Source organism: Anomaloglossus baeobatrachus, chromosome 4 (genome assembly GCF_048569485.1).
Source record: "Anomaloglossus baeobatrachus isolate aAnoBae1 chromosome 4, aAnoBae1.hap1, whole genome shotgun sequence".
In the NCBI taxonomy this organism is placed as follows: Eukaryota; Metazoa; Chordata; class Amphibia; order Anura; family Aromobatidae; genus Anomaloglossus; species Anomaloglossus baeobatrachus.
Window position 1 is genome coordinate 570,032,582 of NC_134356.1, and position 26,889 is coordinate 570,059,470.

The 26,889-nt window shown below is 45.2% G+C and overlaps 1 protein-coding gene across 1 annotated transcript in view; it reads left to right on the forward strand.

Moving 5' to 3' along the window:
- Positions 1–26,889, forward strand: part of SMAD6 (SMAD family member 6) — a 107,236-nt gene that overhangs the window by 74,394 nt on the left and 5,953 nt on the right. Inside the window, exon 3 of the mRNA XM_075346061.1 lies at positions 3,429–3,497. Within this exon, the coding sequence (XP_075202176.1) occupies positions 3,429–3,497 (69 nt within the window). The remainder of the gene's footprint in view (positions 1–3,428; positions 3,498–26,889) is intronic.

The following is a 26,889-nucleotide window of genomic DNA, read 5'->3' on the forward strand; positions in this document are numbered from 1 at the left end:
ACATGTGCCTCCTTGCACATTGCCAAAAATGTTACTCAAGTCAGTGACTGTAGTACAATTTCTGGTGCCACATGTAGTGATTCACTACTAACATTTAAGCAGAGCCTGGATGCTTTTCTTGAAAAATGTGATATTACCAGTTATGTATATTAGATTTTATGACAGGGTGTTGATCCAGGGAACTAGTCTGATTGCCGGATGTGGAAGGAATTTTTTTCCCCATTGGAGCTTGTTTTCCACATTGTTTGTTTTTTTTTTGCCTTCCTCTGGATCAACATGTTAGGCTACGGGTTGAACTAGATGGACTTAGAGGCACTTTGCACACTACGACATCGCAAGCCGATGCTTGCGATGCCGAGCGCGATAGTCCCCGCCCCCGTCGCAGCTGCGATATCATGGTGATAGCTGCCGTAGCGAACATTATCCCTACGGCAGCTTCACATGCACTTACCTGCCCTGCGACCGTCGCTCTGGCCGGCGACCCGCCTCCTTATTAAGGGGGAGGGTCGTGCGGCGTCATAGTGACGTCACACGGCAGGCGGCCAATAGATGCGGAGGGGCGGAGATGAGCGGGACGTAAACATCCCGCCCACCTCCTTCCTTCCGCATAGCTGGCGTGAGCCGCAGGATGCAGGTAGGAGATGTTCCTTGCTCCTGCGACTTCATACACAGCGATGTGTGCTGCCTGCTGGAACGAGGAACAACATCGTAACATCGGTCATTTCCAAATTATGGAAATGACCAACGCTACACTGAGGATACAATTACGACGATTTTGTGCTCGTTAATCGTATCAAAAAGGCTTTACACACTACGATATCGCCTGCGACGCCGGATGTGCGTCACTTTCAATTTGACCCCACCGACATCGCAGCTGCAATGTCGTAGTGTGCAAAGTGCCCCTTAGAGTCTCCCTTCAACTTTAAAACCTATGATACTATGATACATTTCATCAACATTGATGGGCAAAGCCAGTCAGCGGCGTTTCCCCAGCTCTGCCCATTTTGACAGAGAAACTGTTATGTCAGAAACCACTACATCTTTGCTCACAATAACTTGCGACTTTCTCAAAGTGGCTCATGTCTGTTTTCTCAAGTAAAACCCTTTGATGAATCAGGACTTTAGAGAACAATTAATACGTTTAAAAAAATGTTTACTTCCAAACAACTCATCCCTTCACTTTATTGCTTTGAAAGGAGATTATTTTGTTACTTAGTGTCTTTTCATATATTTATGGATCTATTGGAGCAGTTTGTCTTTGGAAGGTTGGAGAAAACCAGAGTAGAGAACCCGGAGGAAACCCAGGCAAACACTGTGACAATGGGGAAACCTCTTGGAGATACGGTCCTTGGTGGAAAACAACCATGCTAACTACTGAGCCACCGTGCTGCCTTATGGCTGATATTGCTAATCATTTCTTATTGGTAACAGATCGGTCAGCAGGCCATTTATATAATATTATATATTCTACACTTCAAGATGTCTACAGGTGGATCCAGTGCTTAGATCGCTCACCATTTAGTAAGCCTACACTGATGAGACCACATGGAGTACAGGGTTTAATAATATGTAACATTAGCCCTTTAGATGTTATAGGCTGGTCTCTTTCCTAAATGGTCTTTAAAGCTTTATAACGACTGTAATCTATCATTTTATTGGTGCTGCATATACGCTTACACCTACTGTAATGATGCTACATAAAAGGCACTGGCTGCGTCCTGAGACGTGACCATGATGACTGGTTTTATGCCTTTCCTAAGAAGTGATATATGTGTATAATGTATGTATGTAATATACCAGGGCTGTGGAGTCGGTAAGCCAAACCTTCGACTCCGACTCCGACTCCTCAAATTCTCTTGCACCGACTCCGACTCCGGCTCCGACTCCGACTCCGGCTCCGACTCCGACTCCTACATATATTGCTTATAGTTAGGTGAAAAATTTATTGTAGTACATGAATATGTGTATGTGAACATCAGACATTTAATAATTTTTATGATACAATAATCAAGATATTTGGATAGAACATAAAATATATTTATTGGAATACAACTTTAGAACACAAAAAACTGTAATAAATTGTAAATATGTAATACACTATGTAATATACAGTAGATTACATATATATCTTGTGTGTGTGTATATACACTGTATATATATATATATTATATATATTACATATTTACAATTTATTAGTTTTTTTGTGTTCTAAAGTTGTATTCCAATAAATATTTTATGTTCTATCCAAATATCTTGATTATTGTATCATAAAAACAATTAAATGTCTGATGTTCACATTGTACTACAATAAATTTTTCACTTAAATATAAGCATTATACTAAATGTTGTTATTTAGTAAAATATTCAGCACATTCTGCATTGCACTCCTGTCCCCAATTTATTATATATTTTAGGAGTCGGAGTCGGTGCATTTTATACCGACTCCGACTCCACCAAAATGAGCTCCGACTCCGACTCCACGACTCCGACTCCGACTCCACAGCCCTGTAATATACAGTGTATATACATACACATATACGTGTGTGTGTATATATATATATATATATATATATATATATATATATGTGTGTGTGCGTATATATATATATATATATATATATATATATATATGTAAGTATATATGTATGTGTGTGTGTGTGTGTGTGTGTATGTATATATATATATATAATTTTTATTTTTTTTTTAAGAAAATCACCTTTTGTTGTTGTGGGCTTCTGCTACAAATCAGGCTTCATCTGGGGTTCACTATTTTTACATAATACTGTAGTTTGCACTGCTATTTAGTGTGTCCAATATACTGTAAACATGACAAGACTGATGGACCCCATATGTCAATGATATCCCTCAAAATTCATGAAGATCCAAGAGAAAACTGATCCTGCGGAGCTATTATGACTATTATGAAATGGAAGCCTATTATTGTAAACTGAGACCTATGCAGACCAGAAAATGTGGTTTTTCAAGTGTCCTGGTCGGATTGGTGGGTGGCCTAAGCTAGCACGGAGCTGTCTTGACAGTATTTATTATGTTTGCTTATACTTATTTATTTTACTCGCTTATATAGTGCCATCATATTTTACAGCGCTTTACATCCATCATAATCATCACTGCCCCCATTATGGCTCACAATCTAAATTTCCAATCCGTATGTCTTCGCGTGGGTTTCCTCCAGTTTGCAAACACGCGGATGTCGTCCCTTGCAGATATCGTCACTGGTGGGATTTGAACCCAGGACCCCAGAGCTGCAGTGCTAACCACTGAGCCGATGGTGTACACACTAACAGCATCTAAATATAACAGAACCTTATAATTTTATATGTAATATATTTACCTATTCTCTCCTTTCTGATTTAGAAAATGGTATTTGCTGTATGATTTGGTTAACTAATTTTTTTTTTTTCCCCCAGATCTTTCTGATTCATACACTGAAATGGATGCTTCAAGTTCACTGTGTATCACTGCTGGTGATGTTTCAGGTATGTCCAGTGCATTTTGCCCTTCTTTCTCCCCAATATTGAGAAAAAGCATTCCGCAAATGCACAAGTAGATTCTGCCTGCCGTGTGTGCCGATTGCCATGTGTGCCGATTGCCGTGTGTGCGCGTGCGCCGATTGCCTTGTGTGTGCGCGCCCATGTGCCGATTGCCATGTGTGTGCGCCCATGTGCCGATTGCTGTGTGTGCGTGCGCATGTGCCGATTGCCGTGTGTGCGCATGTGCCGAGTGTGTGCACATGTGCTGATTGCCGTGTGTGTGTGCGCGCGCCCATGTGCCGAGTGTGTGCACATGTGCCGATTGCCATGTGTGTGTGCACGCGCATGTGCCGAGTGTGTGTGCGCGCGCCCATGTGCCGAGTGTGTGCACATGTGCCGATTGCCATGTGTGTGTGCGCACGCACATGTGCCGATTGCCGTGTGTGCGCGCGCGTGCATGTGGCGATTTGCTTTTAACAGATATGTTGGAGATAATAGTGGTGATTAATTAAATGAATGCTTCCCTGTCTCCATCTTAACTTCATTGGATGTGTCCTGTGTTTAAGACACATCACAGGAGTAAGCCATGCAGGTAGGGGCGTAACTACAGTATAGTAGGTGCAAGGATTGCAAGTGCATCTGGGCCCTGCAGCCAATGGGGGCCTAAATGGTTAAAATGACTATTACTATTAAAGGCCCATGATAGTTGGCGGTCCTGTTGAATATTTTGCATTGGAGCCCTCAAGCTTCAGGTTGCTCCACTGCATGCAGGTCTTCAGGATTGCTCAGGTTAGTACAGAACAGTTTTGAGCCAGTTGACTAAAGTGTGTGGCCAGCTCAGTATACAATTGGCTTATATAAATTATGTGCTGGCGCTGTCCTAGCCACTTCTTGCACTGTTGCAGATTGATCTCCTGTCAGTGGTCAGTAAAATGTCGCTGTGGTGCATGCGCAGTTCATGATTTTGGCCTCCTCATTGAGCTGAGATCTAGACCTGCGCAGGCACTGGCCACTTTACCTGAAGACCTGTCAGAAGATTGATTTGTGCACGTATCACCCACAGCGAGGACGGCACCAGCTGGTAATTTAAATAAGGAAGAGGATAAAGACACCAGAGGCAGTGGAGTGGCCATGGTAGAGCTGAAGACACTTCCCACAGTCCCGCCGTACAGTCCACCCCAATACATGGAGGCCAAAACTTCTAAAGGGGCTTTAAAACCCTGCAGGCTGTAGATCTCTACAACGAATGTATTAAATCATTATACCAGCGCCATTATGGGTCTACCTCACTTTGTGATGCATAACCTCAATGACAGGTTCTCTTTAATGCTAAAATTGGCCATCCGATGTTGCGCTTACTGGTTTCCTATTTTAGTAGAAAGTCCTGAAACTCCCATTATCTCCAACAGTCACGACATTAATAGTTCTTTTAATACAATGACAAAGAGATGCCTGAGCCAATCCCTAGTCTTTATGGGGACAGGTCCAGACAGCATGAAGTCATTAGAGGAGTAGGAGGAAGACTGTGGGATGAGGTGGATCCGAAGTCTATGTGCGTTTCGTTGTTCTCCGCAGTGTCCTTTATGCTTCATGTAAAGTTTATTGCAATCCTGTCTGCAATATACAATTTTTGGCCTCAGTCGCTTATTTTCTGTTTTTTGATTATTGGGGATCCAGTAGACAAGGAAATGCAGCAATATTATGCAATACAGTCATTCTTTTGGTTATGGCTTCATGGACTGTATACTACAAATTTCTGTTTTTTGTTCTATTTTTTTGTGGGGTTTAGGCTAACCACTTAAAATGGCTAACACATTAAACACACCGATCTATTGTGTATAGGGGCCATGATACTTTCCCTGCCGCCCATACTGCAGACTTCTGAGGATATGAGAATTGGGTAGTTAGATTTTGACTACCCAACTTTGTTCTCCAGATATTTTGCCACCAGAGGCATGCTTTCACTGAGAACACATGCGCACTCAGGTGAAGAGAGCATGAACGTGCTCACGGGGGAGGAAATCAGAAGGGAGAACTGTTCCGAACGATCTTTCAACCGCCAGATATTTAATGTGTGTGGCCGGCCTAAAACTAGATGAACATTAATGTATATATTGCCCCAACCTGTTGATTCAAACGCGGCCTGATGACCACTTAGTGTGTGTATAGGGGGCTCCATGATGGCAGATGCCGGAGGGAAAAGGTTTGGACAGATGAATTTCAACTACCTGGTCCTTTTACTCTATGAGAGATGGCCTGCGGCCGGAAACCTCTGGTGACTGCTTTAGACTAATATGTATGAGGAACGTAATTGGGTATGCCCATCTCCAAGAGCCTATCCCAATATGTACTGGGTGTAGTAATAAAATTAGCAAATATCTCCAATTAGAAATGTAGTATAGTTCCCCTGATTAGCTATGTCACTTACCTCATGTGCAGGGCATTGCAGTAGTTAATGTATCAATGGTTACAACCACTGTCACTATATGCATGATCATAACCTAAGCTACTCTAATGCCCTTCACATGAGGAAAGTGACATAGCTAATCAGGAAAACTATACTACATTTCTAATTGGAGGTATCTGCTAATATTATTCTTATTACACCGACTACATATTGGGATAGGATCTTGTAGATGGGAATATCCCTTTAACTCGGCTGACCCAACTATATACCCATTTAGGGATTGTTAGGCCAATAGCTATCTTGTGTGTGTGTGTGTGCGTGTGTGTGTGTGATTGTATATTGTGCATGTATGTGTGTATATATATATATGTGTATGTAATATATATATATATATATATACATGTGTGTATATAAAATGTGTGTGTGTATTTGTGTGTATATATATATATATATATATATATATATATATATATATATATATATATATTGTGAGGTAGCGTCGTCGGCTGCGCTGCAGAAGACACGGGATCCAGGCACCAAGGTTCACAGCACACGGTTTATTATCTAAAGAAAAAGTCCACAATAGTACATATGTGCCTTTCCGGCAGAGAACTCAGGGAGTTGTGATCACTCCCTCACACCCGGCACACCTGCCCTCGTTCCTGTTTCCTTTTAACCCTTCCTTAAGCCTGTAGGGAAACAGCATTAACCCTGGAGTGGAGTTACTTCCTATCATGGAGTGAGCACAACCGGGGCGAGACATACCGGCCGTCATAGATAACCCCGGTCACAGTCTCACATACCCCCCCCCTCAGTTCAAGCGAGCGGGGTTGAACTCCTGCCATCAAACACGGGCCGCGGGACAAGGCATCGGCGTTGCCCTGCAACCTACCGGCCCGGTGTTCAACCGTAAACCGGAAGTTCTGCAGAGAAAGGAACCACCGGGTAACCCGGGCATTCCGTTCCTTGGCGGACCTCATCCAGACCAGTGGAGAGTGATCCGTCACCAAGCGAAACTGCCGTCCCAGCAGGTAATAGCGTAGGGACTCCAAGGCCCACTTGATCGCCAGGCACTCCTTCTCCACTACGCTATAATTCCGCTCGGGAGGGGTGAGCTTCCTACTTAAGAAGGTGACGGGGTGTTCCTCCCCCTGAACCACCTGAGACAGCACTGCCCCCAGGCCGACCTCCGAGGCGTCAGTCTGTACTATGAACTCCTTCCGGAAATCAGGGTGTACAAGAACGGGCTGTCCGCACAGGACCCCCTTCAGGGCCCGGAAGGAGTCCTCGGCCTGCGGAGTCCAGCGCACCATGACGGACTTCTTGCCTTTGAGAAGGTCCGTCAAGGGGGCTGATAGTCCCGCAAAATCTTTTACAAACCTCCTGTAGTACCCCACGATACCCAGGAAGGCCCTAACCTGCTTCGTGGTCAGGGGTCTAGGCCACTTCTGGATCGCCTCAACCTTGTTAATTTGGGGCTTAATCACTACTTGGCCTATTACGTAGCCCAAGTAGCGGGCTTCCGTGAGTCCCAACGCACATTTCTTGGGATTGGCTGTCAATCCGGCTGTTCGAAGCGCGTCCACCACCGCTTGTACCTGTTCCAAGTGGGTCTGCCAATCGGAGCTGTAAATAATGATGTCATCAAGGTACGCTGATGCATACGCCTGGTGGGGTTCCAGCACTAAGTCCATCAACCTCTGGAACGTGGCCGGAGCGCCATGTAACCCAAAAGGCAAGACAACATAGTGGAAGAGACCCTCCGGCGTAACAAAAGCGTTTTTCTCCTTGGCGGACTCCGTCAGTGGCACCTGCCAGTACCCCTTGGTCAGGTCGAGCGTGGTAAAATATCGCGCCTGTCCCAGCCTATCAATCAGCTCATCCACCCGGGGCATGGGGTAGAGATCAAACTTGGATATTTAGTTCAATCTCCTAAAGTCATTGCAGAACCTTAAGGAGCCATCGGGTTTTGGTATTAGGACAATAGGACTAGCCCATTCACTCCGGGATTTTTCGATGACCCCCAGGCGTAACATTGTCTTTACTTCCTCCGATATGGCTTGTCTTCGAGCCTCCGGCACCCGGTATGACTTCAGGCGTACCTTCAGGTGAGGCTCGGTGACAATGTCATGTCGTATCAGACTGGTCCTACCGGGCAGCTCGGAGAAGACATCGGGGTTCTGCTGAACCAACCGTCTGGCCTCTCGCCTCTGAGTCTTGGTGAGGGCTTCTCCAATCCTTACTTCCGGTTCGTCCTCTCCGGAGGTTGCTGGAGCCGGGTTTGAACGACCCGAAGAGGAGGGAGATGGGGAAAAAACAGCCATCAGGCTTTCCCGTTCCTGCCAAGTTTTTAATAGGTTAACATGGTATATTTGTTCAGGTTTCCGCCTACCGGGCTGCAATACCTTATAGTTGACCACCCCGACTCTTTCCTTTATCTCGTAGGGGCCTTGCCACTGAGCCAGGAATTTACTCTCTGCCGTGGGGATCAATACCAACACCCGATCCCCGGGTTTAAAGGTCCGCACGGTGGCTTGTCTATTGTAGCGGCCGCTTTGCGCGGCCTGAGCCTCCTGTAAATGCTCCTTCACAATTGGCATGACCGCGCTTATGCGGTTCTGCATTCCTAAAATGTGTTCAATCACACTTTTATGGGGGGTGGGCTCTTGCTCCCATGTTTCCTTTGCCAGGTCCAACAATCCCCGGGGATGTCGCCCGTATAACAATTCAAAAGGCGAAAACCCCGTAGATGCCTGTGGCACCTCTCGTATGGCAAACATCAAATAGGGAAGTATCATATCCCAGTCTTTCCCGTCTTTGGAAATCACCCTTTTGAGCATGGTTTTCAGGGTTTTATTGAATCGTTCCACTAAACCATCAGTCTGAGGATGATACACAGACGTACGCAACTGCTTGATCTGGAGTAGCCGGCATAGCTCTTTGGTCACTTTAGACATGAATGGGGTCCCCTGATCCGTAAGGATCTCCTTGGGCAACCCCACCCGGCAGAACACAGCAAACAACTCCCGAGCTATAAGCTTCGCCGCAGTATGTCTGAGAGGTATCGCCTCTGGATACCGGGTGGCATAGTCAACGATCACTAGGATATGCTGGTGCCCTCGAGCAGACTTTACGAGGGGCCCCACCAGATCCATCCCTATCCGTTCAAAAGGGACTTCTATAATGGGTAACGGTACCAACGGACTGCGAAAGTGGGTCAGGGGTGCGGTAAGCTGACACTCCGGGCAGGTTTCGCAGAACCGTTTTACCTCCCCAAAGACCCCGGGCCAATAGAACCTTTGCAATATTCGCTCCTGCGTTTTCTTGACCCCTAGGTGACCACTCATCAGGTGTTTATGAGCCAAGTCGAGGACCCGCCGGCGATACGGCTGAGGCACCACCAACTGCTCTACCCCCACGCCCCGTATTTCATCTACCCGGTAGAGTAAATCTTGCTTAAGAGCGAAATGGGGGTATCTTACCTGGGCACCAGGCAGCTGTGCCACCCCGTCAACTACTGTCACCCGACTCCGGGCATGTATTAATGTAGGGTCCTGGAGTTGGGCTGTCCCAAACGTATCCGGGGACGCCTCCAACTCCGGGATGGGCTCGACCGTCTCAGCCTCTCCTGCCAATACCTCTAGGGGCGACCTATCAGGTTCACATCCTGTCCCTATCATGGGGACCCCTACGGCAGGCGTCCCGGATTCAGGATTGTAGGGCTCAGGTCCCGGACTGACCAATATCTGAGGGGACTTAGGAGGTCCCTTCCATAAAGTCCAAAAATAGGGCAGATCCCTTCCTAGGATCACATCATAGGGAAGAGTATTAATAAGTCCCACCTCATGTTGCACCTGACCGCAAGGTGCTGTGATGGTGACTATCCCCGTGGGATAGTCTCTGCGGTCCCCATGTATGCAAACCACCCCCACGGTACGTCCTGTGGCCTTTACTTTAGCCCTTAGGGTGGATCGCACAAGGGTCACTAAGCTTCCGGAATCCAACAAGCCTGTAACCGGACATCCATTCACCTGTATTTGGCACAAGTGGGGCTCAGTCTCTGGGTAGACCAGGTCAGCGGTACACACCACCTGAGCATACATTGAACCCCGCCGGGTAACCCCACAATCCATGGGCTCCGTGGTGAGTGGACACTGGGCTTCCATATGTCCCACCCGCTGGCACCGCCAACATCTAATAGGGAAGGACACCCCCTTGACGAGTTGTCGTTTAGGGTACATAGTTTTCCGGACCTCAGGGACGGAGGGTGCGGCCTCAGACGGGACGGTAGCGGACTCCCGCATCGGTGTCAGCGGTGGGTCCTTGGCCCTAGGCTTGGAGGGGCCGGACCGACGGGCGGTACGCAAAGTCTCAGTGTCCCGTATCAAGTCCTGCGTAGCCACATGCCGCTCTACCAGGGACACTAATTGGTCCAGGGTACTCGGGTCACCCTGTCCGACCCACCGTTGAACGGTGACGGGTAAAGTGCGCACAAAACGATCCACTACTACCCTTTCCACCATTTGCACCGGGCTCAGAGTGTCAGGCTGCAACCACTTTTTTACAAGATGCAACAAGTCATAGGCCTGGGAGCGTACGGGTTTGGCTTCCTCCATAGAACCACTGATTTACCCGCTGAGCCCGTACATAGGTATTCACCCCCAACCGAGCCAGTATTTCGGCTTTCAGGGTCACATAATCAATGGCGTCCTCGGTACAGAGGTCCAGGTACGCTTTTTGGGGTTCCCCCGTCAGATAGGGCGACAATACCTCAGCCCACTGCGGGGTCGGCAGCTTTTCCCGCTCGGCCACCCGCTCAAACACCGCCAGGAACGCTTCCACATCATCACCCGGGGTCATCTTTTGCAACGCTTGTCTCACCGCTTTCCGGACGCTGCCGTCGTCACCCGGTTCCGGGGTTGTTGCTGCCGGTCCGGCACGGATCGACTTGGCCAGGAGAACCATCTGTTCTTGGTGCCTTTTTTCCTGCAATTGCAAGGATTGGAGCAGGTGTGCATTGGTCTGTTGCTGCTGTGCATTAGCCTGTTGCTGCTGTGCATTAGCCTGAGCCAAATGCTTTAGTATGTCCTCCATGGCGTCGCCGGGTTTGGGCTGTAGTATAGCCGCTCGAATCCAGGACATGCGCAGCTGGGTCACCAGGGATGGATGCTACACCTCACCGGCTGTCATGCCCGCCGATTCTCCACCATATGTGAGGTAGCGTCGTCGGCTGCGCTGCAGAAGACACGGGATCCAGGCACCAAGGTTCACAGCACACGGTTTATTATCCAAAGAAAAAGTCCACAATAGTACATATGTGCCTTTCCGGCAGAGAACTCAGGGAGATGTGATCACTCCCTCACACCCGGCACACCTGCCCTCGTTCCTGTTTCCTTTTAACCCTTCCTTAAGCCTGTAGGGAAACAGCATTAACCCTGGAGTGGAGTTACTTCCTATCATGGAGTGAGCACAACCGGGGTGAGACATACCGGCCGTCATAGATAACCCCGGTCACAGTCTCACAATATATATAGGTGTGTGTGTATATATCTATGTACTTGCACACATATATATTATATTTATATATATATCTAAATTATATTATATTTTATATACACATAATATTATATGTGTGTGTGTGTGTGTGTAAGTACATATATACACACATATATAAATATATATAATATGTGTGTGTGTGTATACATACACACACTATTGTATAAAATAGATCTTTATTTTTATATAGCGCTAACATATTCCGCAGCGCTTTACATACATCGGGAACACCTTCCCCATTGCGGCTCACAATCTAAATTCCTTATCTGTATGTCTTTTGTATATGTATGTCTGTGTATATAATAAAAAAAAGTGTGTATGTTGGGGTCTGGGGAGATAACTGTCCACTGATTGCTTGTTCAGACTATATAGTCAGCCATGGTCAGAGGAGATTAGGAGACTTGATCCCTGCCACAATCTAAAGAAATGCGCAAATGCCATGTCTCAGTTCTGTGTATACAATTGACCTCATTATTTAATTTAGGTTTTTTCATCTTTGCCTTTACAATGGAGCACTTTTTTTGCCGTCCTTTTCCCTATTAAATTGCACATTTAGTGGATCGTGCCCGCTAGTAGCTAGAAGGCTGGAAATGAGCGCGATGCCTCTGCTACTCAGATTATTTCATTGCTTTATAGGGGGTCTTGAGTCCATTGTTGTAGTGTATAACATGTTTGCTGGACGTGCACTGAGGAAAATGTGGAAATTGGGGGCTCCCTCTTGGCTTGTTGCTTTGTGGCTTGGTTTTTGTCTTTCCCCATAGTGGGTTCCCAGAGTGCTCAGCAGTTGTTTATTGCCTCTGCTTGGTAAAGTCAACTACATGTTTTATGTGTGTTAAATGTCATGTCAGGCATTTCTTCACACGGTGTAAACGCTTTTTAAGGACAGGCCCCCTGGTTCTCATCTGTTATTGTCTTGGAAGTTTTAAGCCCTGAGAAACAGGAAGCCCATTGTCCTTTATAGTGCAGCGAATATCCCCAGTCGCCAGCAATCCTAATGGCCTTTCCTATGGCGTGAAGTCTCCGGAGGGGGGATCTATTAATAGATCACGTGCATCCGAAATGACATTGGATCCACTACTGTCACTCATGAGTTCATCATTCATCAGCCCGGACCTACTACCTGGCCTCTACAGTGTGAGGCCACACTCCGACTCCATCATACATGAGACATATTTACTTACCGCTACTTTACTTTCATAGGAAATAATTGAGAAAATAACTATGCAACAAGCTATGCATAGTGATTATATTCTACAGTTTTAATAACAGAAAATATTTTTATTTTGGCCTCGACACATTTCTGCTTCTATAATTCCACAGTCTTGGCCCAACCCTCCCCAAAAACGAAGGGCGCATGATTAAAATAGAGGTAAGAAAGGATAGATTGACAATCTTATTTATTAAGCTTTTATGTGGCGCCAACGCTTTACATACAAAATGATCACTCGCTGAACACATTTAGGCCTTGTGTGTACGCGGTTTTTGGGTGCAGTTTTGGTCCCCAACGTCACAGCTGATCACGCGGCTCACTTCAGTTGCTGCGTGGAGCTCACAGTGAGCAGTCATGTTCTGTAGCGCTCGCTGTGAGCTTCAGATGTAGCGTTTTTTTGGGGGGCCAAAAAGCGTGCTTCTTTGTGGTCACCACAAAGATGTAACGTGCGCACATAGCCTAAAGGCCCTGTCACACACAGAGATAAATCTGCGGCAGATCTGTGGTTGCAGTGAAATTGTGGACAATCAGTGCCAGGTTTGTGGCTGTGTACAAATGGAACAATATGTCCATGATTTCACTGCAACCACAGATCTGCCAAAGATTTATCTCTGTGTGTGACGGGGCCTTTAGGCTCAGTCTAAATTCTACAATAGAGAGCAGTGGGCTGTAAATAAGAACTAATGCTAACAAGGGATATGCACATTTCCGTTGGGTGTACTGTGCATTTTTCTCAAAGTTTTTCAGACAACTTGCACCTGCTATAATATTTGTATATGGAAAGTAGAAACTACTAGGGTAGGAGGCTTCTACTATAGAAGACCATGTTCAAGCCTTGCAGCCTGAGCAGGGAGAAATGCCAAGCCTGAGACTCTACAGAAAGCCTGTTTCTGGGTGTTTGCCTGTCATCAGTGTAGTAGACCTGTGTAAAAAAAAAAACTAGAGCCAACATGGAGATTAACCTGTTTTTTGAGATTTTGGAAGTCTCTTGTCCTGCTAGAAAGGCTAATTTACATACTATGCTCCCATGGAGCATTGCCTGTACTCCATGCTTAAAGGGGTTTTCTCACCAACAGTTATTTTTAAAGTTAGTTTTAATCAATAGATCTTGGAATAATAGTTTCCACAATTGGATGTTTTTTTTTTTAAAAAAAAATAAAAAATCCTGTGCTGAGATAATCTTATAAATGTTTCCCTGCTATGTACTGTGTAATGGCCGTGTCTGACCGTACAGGAACATGGTCTGATCATACCACAGCTTTTGGGCAGGGGAGGCTGTAATAAAGTATACAGACTTTACAGCACGGGATGGCAAATAATTCCTTCTTTTGAGGTAAAACATTTTTTTAAAAACAGGGAAATGTTTTACCTCACAAAAAGAATCTGCTATGATCCTGTACTGTAACGTTTGTATACTTCCTTTTGTGTCCTCTCAGTCCAGAAGCTGTGGTATGATCAGACCATGTCCCTGTACGGTCAGACACAGACATTACACAGCACATAGCAGGGCCACATATATGATTCTCAGTACTGGGCCTTTTTTTCCTTTTAAAAACACCTCCATTTGTTAATAAATTATAATTCTATAGATTAAAATGAACTTTGTGGGGGAAACTTCTTTCACTGGTCTCCTTTGCGAGGACCAGTACGGCTGCTTTCACACATCCGGCTTTTGCAATGTGGCACAATCCGGCACTTTGCAGGAAAACCGCAACCGTTTTTTTTTGCTGCCGGTTGCGTTTTTCCTGCATAGACTTTAATTTGTGCCGCATGGGCTTGCGTTCGGTCTGGCTTTTGCCGCATGCGGCAGATTTAGCCGATGCGGCGGCCGGATGGAACGTTCCCTGGCACGTTTTTTGCTCCGGCAAAAAAACCCGCATCGCGCCGCATCCGGCCGATGCGGCGCTTTTTCCAATGCATCCCTATGGATGCCGGATGCGGCAAAAACCGCATCCGGCCGCCGCATGCGGTTTTTGCCACTGCGCATGCTCAGTAGCATGCCGCAAGCGGCAAAAACCGGACCGGCCGCATGTAAAAAACTTATGCAAAGGATGCGGTGTTTTCACCGCATCCGTTGCATAGGCTTCACAGCTGGATTGAGCTGCAGAGCTCAAGCTGGATGTGTGAAAGTAGCCTACCCCCCTCTGCGTACATTTGTGTATGTAATAACTATTGCGTTGCCGTACATCTTGTACCCAGTGATCTGGTGTTTGCCGAGCGTTCATCCATATACAGTACAGGCCTCACTTCTATACCTTTGGCTCGAAGCTAATTCTGATAAATGGATCTGTGGAAGATTTTCTCCACTGAACTTAGGCCTCACATTTAGGCCGTCTCTAAGTGGCAGATCTATAACCTGTGGAGGAATGTGACAGGAATAGTCACAATATGTAACCTACTGACTCTCGCTGGATCAATGGGAGGCCGCTCCATAGTAGATGAAGACGACAACACTGGACTCCTTCACTTAGGGTTGTTAGTATTTCCTAGACTTTCACTTACCCAAACAGCGTTCCTCTGCCCCCTACTTATACTTTTTTGCCTACTCTTCGCTTTTCTGACCCACCTTTCAAACAGTCATTTCTTCCGCTCCCCCACCCAACATTCCTCATCCGAGCTCCAGTTAAATTCCTCTTGTTTTACTTTCTCCCTTGCTACATTGATGTACTCCTCCCCTCCTATACATTCCTCCGCTTTCCCCCCTAGATCTCTCCAGCCCTTGCCTCTCTAGAAGACGTGCCCTGCTCAGCACAGGCAGGATATGGAAGCAATGCAGAATGGAGCCAGCAATTTCACACTGCTCGGCCTGTGCTTGGGATGAGGCTGCTGCGGGATGTTTATTTGAGGGCAGGGTAACCTCAGACAAACATCCTGCTTTTATTCTGCCTTTAACCCAAAACCTCGAGACCGCAGGATCCTGAACGTGTAAGGAGGGGAGTACGAGTGTGCGTCTAAGGCTTCTCCCTGTGTACTGTACTCCTATGTGTGCACCACTATTCACGCTCAGTAACAAAGTGTCTCTGTATGTATGGAAACCTTTAGCGTCTCACATAAGAGTCTACGTAAATGCGTGAATCCAGCCTAAGTATGTACGGTAAAACCTCAAATTGTCAAAACCTACCTTTTTTTTTTTTTTTTGATCTTTAAATGTTGTTATACCATAGGGAATTTAGATTTTGAGCTTCAATGGAAATGGTGATGGTGTGTAATGCGATGGTGCTATATACCGTAGGTAAATAAATAAAATGCCAATATTCTCACAGCTGCTTAACATTTTTCTGATCTAGATGAAACAATAAAAGGTAAAATGTCATTAAAAATAACCTATTTTTTTCTGGTCTGTATATTAAATTAGATTTTTGAAAAAAAACTTGAAGAGAACCTGGCACCTTGACAATGCAGGTCATCATGTTGTAGAGCAGGAAGCTGAGCAAATTGATTACCGTATTTCGTTTTATAAGACGCACCCCAAATTTAGAGAAAAAACAAAGGGGGGGGGGGGTCTTCTAATCCGGTGGTGTCTTTCCAGGGGGTGGGTGGCAGCGGTGGTGGATCAGGGGTCACAGGAGGCAGGGGTGGTCATGGAGTAGGGCGCTGCTGCGGGTATCTCAGATGCTCGGTGGCGCTGTGAGGCAGAGAAAACATCCAGGAATAGAGCTTACCGGGGGTAAGAATGGGTACAGGAGGCAGGAGCGATGCTGCAAGCTGTGTGCTGCGAGTTGTGTCCTGCTCTGTGCTGCAGGCGCTCTACTGCGAGTGGTGAGGCATGGGGTTTAAAAAAAAAATGGTGTCTGGAGTCGGCGCATTCGCAGGCTAAGTTATCGGCTCACTGACAAGCAGAGAGCTTGGCTGCGCACACGCTACATTCGAGCGCCGTTTTCCTTAAGTCTACTGCTGGGATATCAATCGGCCGGAAGTGGCGCGTGCGGAGATGAGATCTTGAGCCAAGTGCTCCATCTGCACACGCACTGACTCCAGGCGCCATTACTTGAAGACCGCACCACCGACATCTTCGCAGGATTTTTCCTGCCTCACTGCCCCCAGCCTGCAGCAGCACACAGCATCGCTCCTGCCTCCTGTCACAATTCACACACCCCCCCCCCGGTAAGCTACATTTGGATTCTAAGACGAACCCCTCATGTTCTCCCAAATTTTTGGGAGGAAAAGCGCATCTTGGGGTATGTGCCCACGATCAGGACTAGCTGTGTTGAGAACGCAGGAGATCACAGCTGACTGTGCCCACAATCAGGGTTCGGTGAGCTGCGGTTTCTCTCTTGTGTTCTCCCTATGGAGGACGAAAGCACTTTCACAGCAAACAATTGACATGCTGCGGTCTGGAAAGACGCTACACAGGTCAGTGTTTGCTGCAGAAAAAAGAAATATAGTGGGCACGGGATTTCTAGAAATCCCGTTCACTATGCTTGTACTGTACACCACAGCGTTTTGGATGCAGCTGAAGCATGCTGTGTTCAAAACGCTGCAAATACTGATCGTGGGTACGCAGCCTTATAGTGCTTTCATCTTTAATCCTCTGCTCTCTGGGATTTTTGGTCCAGGGGGCGGACCAATCAGTGATTGACAGCTGCCTCACTGCACAGTTATAGAAAGATGCGGTCAGTCACTGACTAGTCCATCCACTGGACCAAAAATCTCAGCGAGAGCAGAGGACTAAATGATTAAAACAGAGGTTATACTGAATCTTTTCTTTAGAAAAATAAATATGTATGTGTGTATATACAGTATTGGATAGATAGAGATATATCTCTATCACTCTCTTCTCCTGCTCTACACTGTGTGCAGAATTATTAGGCAAATGAGTATTTTGATCACATAATAATTTTTATACATGTTGTCCTACTCCAAGCGGGTCAGAAGAGAGATTTGACAGGCTCTGAAAAGTCCAAAATTGTGAGATGTTTTGCAAAGGGATGCAGCAGTCTTGAAATTGCCAAACTTTTGAAGCGTGATCACCGAACAATCAAGCGTTTCATGGCAAATAGCCAACAGGGTCGCAAGAAGCAACACGCAAAAAAGGTGCAAAATAATTGCCCATGAATTGAGGAAAATCAAGCGTGAAGCTGCCAAGATGCCATTTGCCACAGTTTGGCCTTACTCCAGTAACGTTGCAGCTCTGAAATATCAAAAAGCACAAGGTGTGCCATACTCATGGACATGGCTAAGGTATGGAAGGCTGAAAAATGACCACCTTTGAACAAGAAACATAAGATAAGACGTCAAGACTAGGCCAAGAAATATCTTAGGACTGATTTCTCAAAGGTTTTATGGACTGATGAAATGAGAGTGACACTTGATGAGCCAAATGGATGGGCCAGAGGCTGGCTCAGTAAAGAGCAGAGAGCTCCACTCCGACACAGATGCCAGCAAGGTGGAGGTGGGGTACTGGTATGGGCTGGTATCATCAAAGATGAACTTGGGGGACCTTTCCGTGTTGAGGATGGAGTGAAACTCAACTCCCAGACCTACTGCCAGTTTTTGGAAGACAACTTCTTCAAGCAGTGGTACAGGAAGAAGTTGTTCAAGAAAAACATGATTTTCATGCAGGGCAATGCTCCATCACATGGATCCAACTACTCCACAGCGTGGTTAGCCAGTAAAGGTCTAAAAGATGAAAAAATAATGACATGGCCCCCTTGTTCACCTGAGCTTAACCCCATAGGGAACCTGTGGTCCCTCATAAAATGTAAGATCTACAGGGAGGGAAAACAGTACACCTCTCGGAACAGTGTCTGGGAGGTTGTGGTGGCTGCTGCACGCAATGTTGATCGTAAACAGATCAAGCAACTGACAGAATCTATGGATGGTAGGCTGTTGAGTGTCATCATAAAGAAAGGTGGCTATATTGGTCACAAATTTTGGGGGGTTTTGTTTTTGCATGTCAGAAATGTTTATTTCTATATTTTATGCAGTTACATTGGTTTACCTGGTGAAAATAAACAAGTGAGATGGGAATATATTTGGTTTTTATTAAGTTGCCTAATTCTGCACAGTAATAGTTACCTGCACAAACAGATATCCTCCTAAGATAGCCAAATCTAAAAAAAACCCACTCCAACTTCCAAAAATATTAAGCTTTGATATTTATGAGTCTTTTGGGTTGATTGAGAACATAGTTGTTGATCAATAAGAAAACAAAATCCTCTAAAATACAACTTGCCTAATAATTCTGTACACAGTGTAGTTTGAACTGTATTTTCATGGTGGCAGGACCTTTTAAATGTATGTATTTAGGGTTAAAATTTATTTTTGCCATTTGGGTTTATTACAATTTTTGTACACTTCGGCCTTTACATGCGCTTTGTTTCCCTGGATATTCAATTTTGATGTTGACTGTGATCATAAATCAGCTAAAAGAAGCGAGTGTTGTTGTTGGTGTTGTTGTTTATTATTATAGAACTATTTATTCCATGGTGCTTTACATGTGAGAAAGGGCATATATAGACAAGTATAGTAATCGAATAATACAAGGCACAGACTGGTACAGGAGGAGAGAGAACCCTGCCCGCCAGGGCTTACTGTCTGCCGCTAAGGGGTCTTGTGACACTATGGTGGACTGAGGGTTACGGCAGGTTGTAGGCTTCTCGGAAGAGGTGGGTCTTCAGATTCCTTTTGAAGGTTTCCACGGGAGGCGAGAGTCTGTGTTGGGTTAGAGAGTTCAAGTGTATGCAACAGCGTTATGCATAGAGATGAGCGAACCCGAGGTTCAGTGTTCGTACCAAACACAGACTTTACACACAAAAAAAAGAAAAACGACAAAAAGCAGGGTTATGTATGCAAACCACTCGCGCGAGCATCGTTGTGCTTGGGATTGCTCGGTGCTCAGCCTAGTGCGAGCCGCTTGGACTGTTTGATCGGCTCACACTGGGGCTAACAACAGCGTGTTCGGATGTAATATGCACCAAACAAACCTATTCACCCACCCTACCATGGAAAGTGTTCTGTTTATGGCTGGCTGCATGTGGGCGAAGTCCCAAATTGCCTAATTAGTGACTTCTATTGGGTTTCAGGTCAAGTCTGGGTCCCAAACTTTATCTAAAGTGCGACTGAACCCACCGAACTGAACTTCCATGGGTCCGCTCATCTCACGTTATGTGTCGATTTCCCTTTATACTGTCATATGCCGATTTTACAGCACCTCCTGAGCCTGGCGACGTCTTGGTGCTGTTGACGGAGCCAGGAGGTGTCATTGCAGGGAGCAGCTGCTGTTTAACTGAGCATAAATGTTGGTATGAGAAGATCAGTGATGTCCTGGACGTAGATGGAAGGCTGTAGACAAAATGACTGGAAGGAAAATTATTGCTTTTTATGGAGTTAACATATTAGGATTACAGCTAAATAAGAGAGAATATTTTTACTTCACTCTTTTCGAATGGCACTAGTTTTAGAACTGTACAAATTCACAATTTAAGGGGTTTTTTTGTTGTATTTATTTGCATATATGTTTTTGTGGGATTTTTTTTTTTATTTACTGACATCTACCACCAACTGTTCGATTGTGGCTTGACAAAATGTAAAGGGAAATGTACTCAAGACCACCATCTTCACTGTCCGGCAATGATTTTTTTTTTATTTTTATTAATTTATTTTTTTTATGTATACCTATGTGTGTATGTATAATGCATGTGGTTTGTGCAATATAAAAAATGCACTGTACTCTTGTCTAAGTTTGGTTTACACCTCTGAGCCACATGTTCTCCTAAAGTTGAAAAAAAATATATATATAATTTTTAGGTTTGTTGTTTTTTTTTTTTCAACTTTAGCAGAACATGTGACTAAAGGCTGCTTTACACCTTACGATATCACATACGATATCGTATGCGATCGTACACGCCCCCATCGTATGTGCGGCACGTTCAATTTGTTGGCCGTGTCGCACAAACTATTATTTCCCGTCACACGTACTTACCCGTCCATACGACCTCGATGTGGGCGGCGAACATCCACTTCCTGGAGTGGGAGGGACGTTCGGCATCACAGCGACGTCACGCGGCAGCCGGCCAATAGAAGCGGAGGGGCGGAGATGAGCGGGACGTAAACATCCCGCCCACCTCCTTCCTTCCGCATTGCCGGCGGGAGCCGCAGGACGTATGTAAGATCTGTTTATCATTCCCGGGGTGTCACACACTGCGATGTGTGGTACCTCGGGAACATTGAACAACCCGACGTGCAATTTTAAGGAAATGAACGACGTGCATGTGATGAACGGTTTTACGTTCAATCACAATCGCACGTAGCTGTCACACGCTACAACAACACTAACGATGCCGGATGTGCGTCACTTACGACGTGACCCCGCCGACACATCGTTAGATTTGTTGTAGCGTGTAAAGCCCGCTTTAGAGGTGTAAACCAAACTTGGATAAGTGTACAGTGAATTTTTGATATTGCACAAACCACATGCATTATTTCAAAGAATTGGTCACAAAAAACAACTAACACTACAAGGCAAAAAAAAAAAAAGATACTGAAAATAAAATGAATCCGGGTTAGTCAATTTTGCAGCACATTACCTCCAGCAAAGTGCATAGGAGCATGCAAGTGCTGCCCTCCCCCCATCACCACCCCTTCCCCCTGGGCTCAATCTGCACTAAAATCCACAAAAATGTCTATTTAATTTGAAAAAAAAACCACAGGAGCACCAATTAGATAAATGCCCCCCCCATCCAAAAAAAAAATATAGCAGAAAACTCTCAACTCGCGATTAGAACGGCAGATGACTGCGTTTGCCTGATTGTGTTATCCGTTCTACTTATGAATCGCTATGCCTGGAATAACCACAGGTTTAGGGTCAGGATTAGAGATGAGCGGACCCGTGAAAGTTCAGTTTTGCGGCTTCATCCAGACTTTAGATAGTTTTGTTCTGAGCCTGGACTTGACATGAACCCCATCCATTGGAAGTCACTGATTGGGCAGTTCGGGTCTCTGCCCACATACAGCCAGCCATAAACAGAATAATTCAGTTTTTTCATTATAATTATTTTAAAATTCCTTTTTGGGTGTACACTGCAATCGATCACGCTGTTTTAACCCCCAGTGAATGCCGTTATAATTTTATTTTAATATAATATATAATTTTATTTATTACAGTGGAACCTTGCTTTACGAGAATAATCCATTCTGGGAGTGTGCTTATAAACAAAGTTACTCGTCTAGCAAAGCAAGATTTCCCATAGGAAATAATGCAAGCTCAGACAATTCGTTCTACAACTTGTTCAATGTCCCATCCTGGTCCCCTATTGTGTTATTCTCACACGCACAAACACACATATTATGCTCACCTTACCTTCCGTTCCCTCGCCGGCCTTCTGGTTCTTGTAGTCCGCCGGCACAGGATGTGTATCTGGTAACCATCGCGACCGATGCTGGAGCTTCCACTGCCTTTGAGAAGCGGCTGACATCGGAAGTTCCTCCATCATCGTGATGGTTACCCGATACACATCCTGTACCGGCGGACTACAAGAACCAGGAGGCCGGTGAGGGAACGGAAGGTAAGGTGAGCATAATATGTGTGTATTTGTGCGGACTGCAAGAGCAGGTCAGAGCGCGGTGAAAGTACGGAACCGGAAGTGTGTGCGGTGAGTATTTGCTTGTACAGCAAAGCTGATTGGACAGTTCGACTTTCTGCCCACACGCAGCCAGCTATGAACAGAGCATTTCTGGGAGAGGGAATTGGGCCAAGCACCGAGCATACCCAAGCACCCCGATGCTCAATCAAGCGGTTAGCATATGGACAGCACCCGAACTTGGACACGGAGTTTACGGTCCGGGTTCGCTTATCTCTAGTTAGGAGACCTGCTGGCAATTTCGGGCATTGTGGTCCATACACTGACCACACAGTCTGTTTCCACACACCGACAAGGCAGAGAAAAATGAAGGGGTGCTGTGTAATAGACGGCTCACTGCGCACGGGCTGTCATTGTTCTCGGCACTTAGGACGATGCACTGCTGAGAACGATGATTTTTTTATGTTGATCATCAGCTTATACACGGATATATCATTGATACTGAGTGTTTTTAAAATCGCTTCTTCACGATTATCCTGCTATGTAAATGCCCTTTACCTAAATTCTAACCTTATTTGTAATCTGAGCCTTCGACTTCTGTCGCTGACAGTCTTGCGAGGTGCATTAGTTAGGATGTACCTCTCTCAGTGAAATGCCTCTGGCTATTATGTCATTACATAAGTCCCTGGCAGGAAAGGTTATGCCCTGCCCCCTCTCTGATTTTTGCCAGGAAGACTGAGAAGATTTAGGATGTGCGCACTCTACAGGAGCCGTCTCCTTTCAGACCACAGAGCTCTTTGATGTCCTTTCCAAACTGCTGTCACAGACTTTCCATTTAGGCAGGAACAGCCAGGCCTGAAAGTAAAATCATATGGTCCTCTCCTGAGGAGGGCGTCCCCAAGGGCCGCCCGAAGTGTAAGGGGGTCCGAAGGCACTTGGCGGGAGATCAGGGACTGTCCTGGGTTACAGAACTAAAGAGAACCAGTGTTATTTAATTAGCATCTGAGATGGAGGTAATTCCCGGTTGTCCCGAGAATGTTAGAAGCTCTAAATGGTTAATTCAGTGTTCAGCGCCACTTCATATCCAAACCCTGTGAATTTAGGGTGACTTCTCCCCTTCATCTAAGTGTATGTGTCTTCCAGGCTCTGCGTGGATCCCGTCCCCTTGCCCTACTTTCAGTGGCCGCAGGATGAGGCAGCTTCCTGTGTGAGGGGCCCAGGGCAGGGGATGAGGTCTGGCATGGCGGAGTCACCCTAATCAGGCTCTAGCCTTCTCCTGAACATTTTGCTTCTGTCTTATCGCCTTCCTCTTCCCTCCCTCATTCAGCTTATCACTTCAGTTAATTGAAAACCAGTTCCCTGCTTCTGCACAGAGGAAACAGCGTATTCTTAAAGGTGCACGGCGCAATTTATAATCTCTTAATTGCATGATAACTATATAGAGTCCCAGCATGGATAAAAGTGCAAGGATGTTTATTCTTTTAAGAAAATGCTCTGTACGGATCATGTCGAATTTATTTACAGGTGTTATACAGTGTAATAATGGTTAACAAATGTATCCATTTTTAATATGGCTGCTCGGTGGTTGGCGCGAGTAGCCATGTAGAGCTGGGGTCTGGAAGGTGTTTGTATGTTGTCCACGTGCTTGCGTTGGTTTACTTCGGGTTCTCCGATTTCTTCCCACACTCCAAAGACCTCACCGGTAGAAAATTTAGATATGAGAAAACTAATGTCTGTAAAACGCTGTGGAATTTGATGGTGCTATATAAACAAGTATGATTTAAAAGAAAGACAGCTAATGTGACGGTTCTTACCATGTTTTTCCAAAAATAAGACACTCTCATATTTTTTTGCCCCCCCAAAACAAAGCACTGGGACTTATTTTTGGAGGAGCTCTTATTTTTGGAGAAACACGGTTGGGGGTAAGTTTACTCACCAAAAAAGCAGGACCCCCCCACTTCCCAGGAGACTCATACCAGACCCGGACGTCTGTGTGGCTCCCAGATCCTCCCTGTGATCTCCGGTGGGTGCTGCATGCTGTCCTCCCCTGCTTCTGGCTGACACACACACAGAGCAGATCACTGACACACTCACACGCAGCAGATCTCACACACACACACACACACACACACACACACACACGCACACACATCCAGCGTTAAAGAATGCTTCCAGCCGTAGGGAATGATGGGAGGAAATCACGTGTGTCCGCAGGTCCTGTAAGCAAGCATTGCGGCAGGTCCTTGCGCTCCACTGTACAACCTCTCAGAATTCTGCTGGCAAGAAGAAATCTGTGTCGCTGGATGTGGTATGTGTGCGATCCGATGTTGGTGTATGTTTAAAATCTTAAAGGCTGAGAATACAGAAATAGCATTTCAGAAGTATAAAGATATCATTAGGAAATGCAAAAAAAAGAAATCAAGCAAGCAAAATTAGCTACTGAAACAAAAATCCCAAAATCTTTTATAAATACATTAATGCAAAAAGGAAAATAAAGGATAGTATCGGCCCCTTAAAATATAATAACAAGTTAGTTATAGAGGACAAACAAAAGACTGAGATATTAATCAGGCACTTCTCATCAGTGTTCACCAAAGAGCAGACTGTTCCAGGGATCATTCAACAAGTGAAAAATCAAAGTTCACCACCCAATATAATTAATTTAACACAAGAAGTACGCCTACGTCTTGAGTAAATTAAACATTGACAAATCCCCCGAGCCAGATAGCATTTATCCACGAATAGTGAAGGAATTGAGCTCCGTAATCGACAGACCGCTGTATCTCATCTTTTTAGACTCGCTTGTAACAGGGTTGGTGCCTCAGGATTGGAGGATTGCTGATGTGGTACCGATATTTAAGAAAGGTAAGAGGGTAGATCGAGGCAACTACCGTCCAGTAAGCCTGACATCAGTAGTATGCAATGTTTTTGAGGGCATATTAAGGGATGACATGCAAAAATATATTGCAGAAAATAATATAGTAACTGACAGACAGCATGGATTCATGAAAGATAAGTCGTGTCTAACCAACCTGTTGGGGTTCTATGAGGGGGTAAGTGCAAACCTGGATATTGGTAATGCAGCTGATGTGATTTATTTGGACTTTGCAAAGGCATTTGATACTGTACCACATAATAGCCTTATACTAAAGCTCCAGAAGCAAGGACTAGAGCAAACTATATGCAACTGGGTAAGGAATTGACTAAAAGATAGGAAACAAAGTGTAGGCTTAAATGGTACATTCTCTAAATGGGCTATAGTCAGCAGCGGGGTGCCGCAGGGATCTGTGCTAGGACTGATTCTTTTTATTCTCTTTATTAATGACCTTGTGGATGGGATTGATAGTAAAGTGTCAGTCTTTGCTGATGACACCAAACTATGTAGAATATTAAAAACTGACCTTGATAGTACAATATTCCAAAAAGATCTGGAGAAGATGCCAGAATGGGCAGATACTTGGCATATGAGATTTAATGTTGATAAATGTAAAGTAATGCACCTAGGACGGAGTAATCCTATAACTGCGTATACATTAAATGGGAGTAAGGCTATGTTCACACACTGCGTTTTTACCTGCGTTTTTGGTCTGTTTTTGCTGCAGAAATTTCTTGAGAAATTCTTGTAACCTTTCTGCAGACATTCCCCAGCAAAACCTATGGCAAAAAAAATTAGCTGTGCGCACACTGCGTTTTTTTCTTAAGAAAATTCTTTCAGTAGATTTTCTTAAGAAAAAGAATGAGCAGTCACTTCTTTTCTGCAGCTAACTGCGTTATTTGCCATAGATAATTGGCACAATAACGCAGGGAGCAACCAGCGGTAAAAACGCACCGAAAACGCGGCAAAAACGCAGGTGTGTTTTGGTGCGTTTTTTAACGCAGGTGCACTAATCCTTCACTCTTAAGAAATTTCTTAAGAAAAATAATTTTTCTAGTGTGAACATAGCCTAAACTCGGGACTACAGAACAGGAGAAGGACTTGGGTATTCTCATTACAAATAAGCTGAGCAGCAGCACTCAATGTCAGGCAGCAGCTGCTACAGCAAACAAGATTTTAGGGTGTATAAAAAGAGAGATTAGATCCCGTGATCCCAACGTATTGTTACTCCTCTATAAATCACTTGTAAGGCCACATCTGGAATATGGGATCCAGTTTTGGGCTCCGCATTTTAAGAAGGACATTCAGACGTTAGAGTCAGTTCAAAGGCAGGCAACAAGACTACTACAAGGAATGGAAGGCCTCACATATGATGACAGGTTGAAAAAGTTAGATATGTTTAGCTTAGAAAAAAGACGTCTCAGAGGAGATCTCATTTATATGTATAAATACATGTGTGGTCAATATAAAGGACTGGCACATGACGTATTTCTTCCAAAGACATTACTAAGGACCAGGGGCACTCACTGCGAGTGGAAGAAAAGCGATTCCGACAGCTAAATAGTAAAGGGTTCTTTACAGTTAGAGCGGTCAGACTGTGGAATACCCTACCACAAGAGGTAGTAATGGCAGATACTATAACAGCTTTTACAAAAGGGCTGGATGATTTCCTCAGTACACACAACATTGTTGGTTATAAGTGATTCAGGGACAAGATGTAGAATTGGTGGAGGAAGGTTGAACTAGATGGGCCGAGGGCTTTTTTCAACCTATGTAAGTGTATGTGTGTGTGTGTGATCGGATGTGTGCGGGTGTGTGATCACTGCACA